The 9,237-nt window shown below is 33.9% G+C and overlaps 1 protein-coding gene across 2 annotated transcripts; it reads left to right on the top strand.

The window, feature by feature from the left end:
• The first annotated feature begins 3,210 nt into the window (after window positions 1–3,210).
• Window positions 3,211–7,829, top strand: LOC109177865 (DEAD-box ATP-dependent RNA helicase 16). 2 transcript variants are annotated; one of them, XM_019327340.1, is made up of 16 exons: window positions 3,211–3,522; window positions 3,600–3,758; window positions 3,870–3,959; window positions 4,066–4,194; window positions 4,411–4,511; window positions 4,797–4,911; window positions 5,014–5,145; window positions 5,386–5,451; window positions 5,572–5,751; window positions 5,891–5,986; window positions 6,235–6,372; window positions 6,695–6,777; window positions 6,980–7,017; window positions 7,102–7,319; window positions 7,579–7,678; window positions 7,715–7,829. In XM_019327340.1, exons 1-15 carry the CDS (start codon window positions 3,298–3,300, stop codon window positions 7,663–7,665), a joined length of 1,857 nt encoding a protein of 618 aa, XP_019182885.1. In that variant the 5' UTR covers window positions 3,211–3,297; the 3' UTR covers window positions 7,666–7,678; window positions 7,715–7,829. The 2 variants fall into 2 exon arrangements, with proteins under 2 accessions (XP_019182885.1, XP_019182884.1); XM_019327339.1 differs by having other exon boundaries at window positions 7,579–7,829.
• The last annotated feature ends 1,408 nt before the right edge of the window (window positions 7,830–9,237 follow it).

Below are 9,237 nucleotides of genomic sequence, written 5' to 3'. Positions count from 1 at the left end.
GCACAACTTTACTTCTTTCTTGATTCAATCCCCATTTCCATTCAAGAATTGGTGTGTTAATAGAAACAAAATAACCAGCTCAGTTGGTCACTCAGCGAACTTTGGAAACAATGACCCGATATCGAGTCTCATTAGCCATCAGTGAGAGCAGTTGGTCATAGGGTGAAGTTCGGAAACAGTGACCCGATATTGAGTCTCATCAGTCACCGGTGAGAGCAATCTCTCAAAGTGAGGTGTTTTTTATGCGCAGTAAGCAAATGTCTAGCTTCTGTGTTCACCTGAATTATCATGATTTATATCCTCCTATAAATGCTTATTTTATGAACATTTGAAGTAAAATTACACCGAGCTACTTACTCATCTTTACATCATTTTGTTTGAGGTGGTGGAAGGCCATTTCCAAGAACACCACAGCCACACATATTCTTGCATTATTGTTTAGCAGTAGACAGTAGTATATTCCAATTTCCAAGCACTTGGCTCTAGGTATCAAACAAGGTTTCTCATTTCTCCCCCTATTTAAATCTAAGCACAATATGATCCTATAATTAATTACATTATATTTCAATTAACATTGTAATATATGCAAGGTTTTTAAGAAAAGAATTCTTTATATGACTCACATGTCATTAATGTTTATTTTAAGGAATGATAACCAAGTATGATGACTAGGGTCCAAAAATGATACTGTTTACAATGTTAAACAAATAAAATAATAAAGTTGATAAACAGGGATTGCAGGTTTGACAGGAATGGCCCTTAAATTAGCACTATGATTGAAGATGGTGGATTGAGTGGTTGACATCATAATCCATTGTGGACTTGTTAACATTCTACCTTTCTACTGTTCTGTCTTTATTACTTTAAGCATTCCTTTATTTTATACTTATTACTTCAAAGTTCAGCAACTTATTATTAGGCTATTAGAACAAAATGGATCATACTTGAAAATAAAAATGAAATTTTACAATACCCAAGAAAATGTGGTTACTACTATAGTTTGATAAAGACAGACATAATGACATTTTTATAAGTTTTAGTGTAATACTGAATATTAGATTATAATCCAATAAATTTAGCACATTTGGTCTAAGTAGAAGTATATTAGACATGCATGTCAAACATCATTAATCTCATTTAATGCTCACGTGTGGAGCTGTTGTCATAACAAAACAAGCCGGCGGACGTTACTTGTGAGTCCTCAACTGATAATTATATATGCCGGATGCTTAGAATTATGGGAAAACCTTAGTGTAAATAGTAAGTTTTCACATGATATTTAGATCCCACTGGTATCATTTGGTATTGTTACCATGTTACCTTCTTAATAGATGATTGTATTCAGATTACTTCTTAAACACTGAGTTAATACTATTTGTTATCCATATATACATGATTACATAGTATTCACCCGCATGAGCAGCTCAACTGGTCATAGAGGTGAAACTTTGGAAGAATGACCAGGGATCAAGTCTCACCAGCGGTAGTAGAGGTTCCTTGTGCGCGGTGAGCACCGGTTTAACCTTTGTGGTTCATGTTCAGTTCAGTTACCAGGATGTACCATGATTTCCATCCTCAGGTTGGGGTTCTCCCTTTTGAAGAATGAAACTCATTAAACGTTTATGGTGATCTATTTTACGTACTAAAAGTAGTAACTAGAGTTAATTAATTAAATCCGTCAAAAGTAACTATCATTTTATTTATAAAGAGGTAATATTTTCTTTTTAATTTATGAAAAAGTCTGCAATCGCTACCTGAAGTTGTACTTGTGGGTGAAGTTCGTATTGTAATCCTAACCGTCAAATGATCATAACGAGATAAATCAGTTTGAGTTGCTCATAACTAACTTGCTCAAATCAAAGAAAAGTACGGAGTAATAAACAACTTTTTTAAAAAATAAAATCAAACTTGGATATAATTTCTTTTGTTTATATTAAACTTATGCGATGGGTTGAGTGTTTAGAGACAAATGGCCCAATACACCGAAAGCAAAGAGGGGCAGTCAAACCAAAGCTTTTGATTCCCCTCATTGATGAGAGCTCCAAGAATAGCATGCATGCCATTATTTCAGTGGGGGCCAAATTGCCAAATATCCAGTGATTCTATTTACTTTTTAGAGGTAAAAAGGAAAATGGATTAATGAAAATTTAGGGATTGTTTGGTTCAAGTTATATAACATAATTAAGTGTATGTGACATTACAAAGTTTACATTTTCGTATTTAATTCATATTATATTACTTCTCAAGGGAATATAACATTTCTCAACGAATGTAACTGATGGATTTAATTAACCAAGTGGCCCCAAATTATTAAATCCGGATAAGAATGTAAATAATAAAAGGATGAAAATATGTCGTAAAGGTCGCGGAGACCGTATATTATATTGAAGTGTCGTAAATAGGCTATTAAGATGATTCGCTAGGACAAAGTGTGTAAGATAATGAAAATGTGTCTTAAAGAGACAAGGTGGTGGTTGTTATACAACCCCCATCCCTAACCGCCACCCCCTAAAGGCGGGGGCGGGGGGTTGGATCCAAGTTGACCGCGCCCGGCTGACTGGTTCCCAGGTCGGACCGGTTTATGGCCGACCCCTTTGGGGTTGGCACCTACTCCTAGCCGAGGACCTATGGGTCGAGGCCTCATAGGCTGAGCACGGGCCTTAACCCCCGGGGCCCCAGATCTTGCTCCACTTCTACGGGTCGATTTGCTCCTATCGTAATATATCCATCAGTAACATATTCGAAAAATGTGAAAGTTATCTAAGATTACCATGGATATTTATAGATTTGGTCATTTTAATTCTAATTATTATAAAATATATATTTTATATTAATGTATTATATGTATCATATTTAATTATTTTTGTAATTATATATTCTATTTTATTTTTTATTACATCATGTTGCTTATGAAATAATATTGTTTTTCAAGTCTAAGTTTTTAGTTAATTATGATTTTTTATTTTAATCTACATATTTGTATTTTTATTTTATATTGTAATGTATTTGTTTATGACAAATAATATTTGTTATTAAATGTTCTTTAATTTTATTTTATATATAATTATTAATAAAATAAATTCATGTGCTCAACAATTATTTTATCAAACCAACTAACAAGTGGAACTGGACAAGGATAGTCACAGGCAAAACGGGTCGGGTAAGACTTCGGGTTTTGACTCTAAAATTGAATCTTTAATCCTTATGCCAATTTGCCTACTGCAAAACTGAAACCCTAAACCCTTGGCGCCTATCCTTTCTCATTCAGTCGCTCTCCGTCTCTTCCAGCACTCTGCCATGGCGAAGAAGGAGAAATCACGAATTCACAAGGAAAAAGAAGAGGAGCCAAACGAAGAACAACATCCCGAAGAAGAGCAGCCAAATGCGGAGTCGTCAGATGGTGAAGAAGAAGAGCAGACGTTCGAAGAATTAGGTCTGGACCCTCGACTTGTCCGTGCTCTTAGCAAGAAAAGCATTGAGAAACCAACTCCCATCCAGCGCGTTGCTATCCCTCTTATCCTTGTACGCCATTCTCCTATCATCTTCAGTCATTAGATACCCTACTTGTCAGCTGACCTACAGTTTGATGGTTTTTACAGGAAGGTAAAGATGTGGTTGCGCGAGCAAAGACTGGTTCTGGAAAGACCTTCGCCTACCTCCTTCCTTTGCTTCAGAAGCTTTTCTCCAATTCGCCTTCCAAGAACAATTCTGCTCCCTCTGCCTTCATTCTCGTTCCTACTCGTGAACTCTGCCAGCAAGTATGAATTTTATTCCACTGTTTGAAATTTTAAGCTTAGGGTCAATTGAAATTTTATTTTAATAAATTTTGAACTTTTTGTATTTTGCTACTACTAATACTATTTTTTCAGGTTTATTTGGAAGCTATGTCCTTACTTGAGTTGTGTAGAGTGCAATTAAAAGTTGTTCAATTTACAAGTACCATGTCAATTTCTGACCTTGTAGGTTAAGTACTTAAGTTCACTAATTGCCTGCCTGCAGATGTTAGTATACTTAATTTGATGATGCAATATTAACAGAGGTGACTGCCTGAACTTTAATATGCAGAGAACCACATTTGCTGGGTCTCCTGAAATTCTTGTATCTACACCAGCTTGCATTCAGACGTGCTTATCAAATAGTGTTCTTCAAGCAGAAGCTCTTCAAAATTCCCTCTCAATTATTGTGCTAGATGAGGTGGGTGAAATTTGCTTTTTTTTTTTTTTTTTGCTTTATGTAATTGGACAAATGTTGTTATGCATTTCTTGGTGAACTAGTACAACCTTTCTGAAAGGTTAATTAGATTGTTGCTTACATTACCTTTCCTAATTTGAATAGTTGAAATTTATATTTTTACTGCATGGATGTTTTAACTTTTAATGTGCACGAGTTTGATATTTTGTGTTTTTTTAGGCCGACCTTCTTTTGTCATATGGTTACGAAGATGATCTAAAAGCTCTTACATCTCACATACCTAAGCGCTGCCAGTGCCTTCTCATGTCAGCTACTTCAAGGTCTGATCTGCCGTTTGCTCTGGATGTTCTGCATGTTCACTTTTGAATTTCATCACATTGCTATTTGTTTAATCTCTCATATATGAAAGAGAGTGATAGTGTTCTTGAATTTATCCCTTCTCTGGAACACATTTGCTCTTATATATTTCTTCTAAATTTTATATGGAATAGATTGTTAAAATTTGTGCACAGGCACATAAATTTAAATATTAGATTTTATTTTATCCATCTCCAGATTTCAAAAGATTGGTGTTAATCTGTTTTTTCATGTAAATATCATTGCAGTGATGATGTTGAGAAGCTGAAGAAGCTTATATTACATAATCCCTACATCTTAACTTTACCCGAAGTGGGTGATGTTAAGGATGACATAATTCCCAAGAATGTCCAGCAATTTTATGTAAGAGCTTTTGTGCCTTATAACTAAAATACCTGATTTAATATCATTTTGACTTATGACGGTGTGAGCTTTTATTACCATTTTTTTTTCTCGTGTGTTTAGATTTCTTGCAGTTCCAATGACAAGCTTGTACATATCCTCGCCCTCCTGAAGCTTGAGTTGGTTCAGAAGAGAGTCCTCATATTTACAAATTCTATTGACATGAGTTTTAGACTGAAATTATTTTTTGAACAGGTAGCTTTTCCACTTGTATAGTTTTAAGCATCTGGAGGTGCCTTATCCTCTAGAGTTTCCTATATTGTTGGGTTTACAAGGTCATGAGTTAGACTAGCTAATTGATTGGATTCAATTTTTAGTGTGGTTTGGCCCAGGTGCATTATAGCCTAGTTGAGTGACCTTGGCCAATCTTAGAATATAACAGAAGCAATTGAAGTTCTTAAGTTTAATCTTTTTTGTTGAAAATCTTACTGACAGTTCGGGATTAAGGCTGCCGTTTTAAATGCTGAGCTTCCACAGAATTCACGTCTGCACATTCTGGAGGTGTAATGCCTGTGCTATAATCTTATGAAAATTTGAATTTTATTTGCCTTCAGGTATATATATTTTTATCCTTTGTATATCTTGTCAGACTGATCGCTTGTGTTACTGCTTCTAAATTAGGAATTCAATGCTGGCCTATTTGATTACTTGATTGCAACTGATGACAGCCATTCAGAAGGAAAAGAGCAGATTGATGGTAGAAGCCGCAAGGAACAGAAAAAATCTAAAAGGCATCCAAAGCAGAAATTGGACTCTGAATTTGGGGTTGTGAGAGGAATAGACTTCAAAAATGTGCACACTGTAAGCTTATGTTATTGCAAGCATCTTTTCTGGAGTGTTCCCAATTTGAAATCACTTTTTAATTTTAGGTTGTCTCATATTTTTATCTACTTGTTCTTGGAACTAATTGTAGGAATCTATTTATTCTACATTTTAACAGGTAATCAATTTTGACATGCCTCAAACAGCTGCAGGCTATGTTCATCGCATTGGACGTACTGGTAGAGCATATAATACGGGTGCATCTGTCTCCCTTGTAAGTATTTGAGGAGATATGTAAAATGCATGTGTGTGCATAATGGAATTTTTTGCTTTTCTTATGATTTTTTTTTTTTTAAATAAAATAAAATTACAATTTCAATATCTTGGGACCAGGTTAGCTGCAGTTCAATGTATCAATTGTATTTCATAAATTCTATATTTTCCATTGCCATAGTATAGTTGGAAAGGTGAACATTTTTTTCTATCCAGAGATTTTAAAATCTTATGATTGTGTTTAAACAGGTTTCTCCAGAAGAAGCTGAAATTATTCAAGAGGTCAAATCTTTATTAGGAGAAAATGATGGCAATGAATCAAATTTTATTGCTCCCTTTCCATTGCTCACTAAGAATGCAGTAGAGTCTTTGAGATATAGAGCTGAGGTAATAATATATATCTGTTGTTTGAAACTATTTCATAAAGCTTTTCGAATGATATTAACCAGAAAATGCTCTTTTGACAAGATAATATTTTTGCTCTGCTTGATAATTGTACATTTTTTTTCCCGACAACATCCATGCACATATCTCAACTCTCAAGGATGCAATATACTTTGGTGCAGTCTAATGAGCATGTGAACCCTCTTATGTCCTTATTGAAAGAGATTTTCTCCCAAGTGTAAAAAAGCTGTGAGAGATTGATAATTGTTCAAATGTGTGATTTTCTGTATTGCTATTGATATCTTTAAAAATTACAACATTACAGGATGTGGCAAGGAGCGTTACCAAAGTTGCTGTAAGAGAATCACGTGCTCAGGATCTGAGAAATGAAATTCTCAATTCTCAAAAGTAAGTTCACAGAGATTCTTATTTTTATTTCCTTATTGTTCTTTCTTTTTAGGGATACTCGCAAACACACAGACAGCTTCCTCTTTCTCTCCTGTTCACCCCAACCCCACTTTCTTTTTGAAACATGTTTGGGATCTCTTCTTTACTCCCATGTCACCCACTTGTACCATTCAATAATTTGGTGGATGCTTATTCTGTTCAGGTTGAAGGCTCATTTTCAAGATAATCCTCGGGATTTAGGTATTAAAGCTATACTTTTTTTTTTTGAAATTTTGCGAAACTTTTAAGCATGATACTTACACGTATCTTTTATGGTATGGAAAGATCTTTTGAAACATGACAAAACCCTTAGTAAGAAGGCTCCTGCTCCACACCTGCGCGATGTGCCTGACTACCTTCTGGACCCAACAACACAGGAAGCTAGCAAGATTGTAAAACTTGCTAGAGCAGCAATGGGAAACGAGAATGCTCCTCGCCGCAAAGGGGGGTTGAAGGGAAAATTTAAAAGATCTAGAGATCCTCTTAAAACATTCTCGGCAGAGGTATAGTAACAAACTCTCATTCACTATTATTGTTTTCCTTTGATTACATGACCTGCCAGAACCTCTTTTGTTTCCCAAATTAGGTCCCTATCAAAGAGAAATCTGGCCGCCATCTTTTGGTTATTATTTTACCTCACCTTATCGACTATGATCCACTACACATTCTTATTTTTGGCAACCCGAACGGGCTTCTATTCTGTAACTGGTAGTGTGAACTTGTTTCTGCTTGATTAGATGTATCTATCATCTTTGACCTCAGGCACCAAAAAGAGCTTCTAAAGGTGGGATGAAGAGGAAGTCAAAAGATGCAGATGCTGATGCTGGGCATAAACACAAAAAGAGGTAGAGTGTACTAATATCATTCAAGTAATTGCAACTGTCCTTGACAGCTTATGCATACAAATTTTGTAAACTGTTTAGAATCATAGATTCAAAGTTTTGGTCATTGTAGTTCATTTCCAAAATGGGTGCTTTAAATTTTTATTTCTATGAGAGTAATATTATGGGCCCTCCAGCTTTATGGTTAGTGATGATTGGTCTAAATGGCCCATTTAGGGTTCTGTAATTTGACAATCAATTAATTATAATGCCAAGTTGAGTGGTATGTATTGATTGCATTTTTACTAGTAACTAATTTTTCCTTTTTCAAAAAGAAGTATTTTAGTGTCACTCTTACCAGGAAAATTAGAAAAATGATTGAAAATGGGGAATTCTTATAATCATACATGTAATAGGCAAAAATTTGTGTGAGACCGTCTCACCGTGAGACGGGTTGGAATGTAATACTGATATGCACAAATGACCTTATATGCTCAAATGTAATATTAATTTGGAATAAAATTTGTGTTATTGGTAAATGTAATACTTTTACATTTCGATTTAAAAGTATTACATTTTTTCTCAAATTATTATATTTTGCCTTATAAGGGGCACTTACTTATTATAAAAAATGTAATATTTTTACATCAAATATAAAAGTATTACATTTTTTCTTATAAATGACAAATTTTTTTATTCTTGATTAGTATTACGTTTGAACATATAAATGTGACATTTGTGCATATAAGCATGACATTTGTATGCTGATTCGACCCGATCTAACCTATCTCACGAATAAAGATCCACGGTTTTACATAAGTGTGACCAATGATAATATATGCTAATGAAAAAGGGTCATTTTAAAAAGTTTATAACACAAAAAAAAAAAAAAAAAAAAAAAAAAACAAGAAAACGTGCAAGAAATTAGTTAAAATGATAATATATATTGTACGTCGATTTCGAGATGCCATTCCAAACAAAATATGGACAGTTGATTCCTTTGTCTTCAATCTAACGAGAATATGATTCTCATATGCATTCCGATAAATATGCAGCTTTCTTCTTTCATGGCTTTATCTTGCCTGATTAGTCGCATTCCATGCGTATTTGTTTTTGCATATCCGAGGAGGATACTCATACTTCACTGCTACTAAAGTATTAGTTTAATAGTAGCTTTAGCTGAGTTGGTCAAACAGTTATTTTGGAAATTTGATTCTTTATTGGAGTTAATTTGATTTGCTATTGGAGTTGCTTACTGGGTATTGACGTTTTTAGTTTAAGTTCTTTAGTTATGGACAACTTAACTTACAATGACATACAAATTTATTTTTAGTATACTGCATGCTCAATTTTAGTATATAATCTAAAAGTGAACTTATAGTACATTAAAAATGAACCATCAGTATATTTGTCAACCTATATTAATGTTGGTAGTGCCCTATTAGTCCAATTCACATTTTAGAATGTTGGTTGAGTTCAGTCTATTATAGTTTATTTAAAACTTTAAATTAATGAATTTTAAAAATTGTTTAAAATTTATAAAATATAATTTATATTTTTAAAATTTTGATTTTGATTATAATTATACAATTTTAATTTT

Source organism: Ipomoea nil, unplaced genomic scaffold, assembly GCF_001879475.1.
Source record: "Ipomoea nil cultivar Tokyo-kokei standard unplaced genomic scaffold, Asagao_1.1 scaffold0805, whole genome shotgun sequence".
Lineage (NCBI taxonomy): Eukaryota > Viridiplantae > Streptophyta > Magnoliopsida > Solanales > Convolvulaceae > Ipomoea > Ipomoea nil.
The sequence above is the reverse complement of the archived record's forward strand: the minus strand, read 5'-3'. Positions and strand labels throughout refer to the sequence as shown.

Coding starts and splice junctions, on each gene's coding strand:
- LOC109177865 (XM_019327340.1), top strand. CDS start 3,298: ATGGCGAAGAAGGAGAAATCACGAATTCACAAGGAAAAAGAAGAGGAG. Junction 5,987..6,234: donor CGGGTGCATCTGTCTCCCTT/GTAAGTATTTGA, acceptor GTGTTTAAACAG/GTTTCTCCAGAAGAAGCTGA. Junction 7,018..7,101: donor AGATAATCCTCGGGATTTAG/GTATTAAAGCTA, acceptor TGGTATGGAAAG/ATCTTTTGAAACATGACAAA.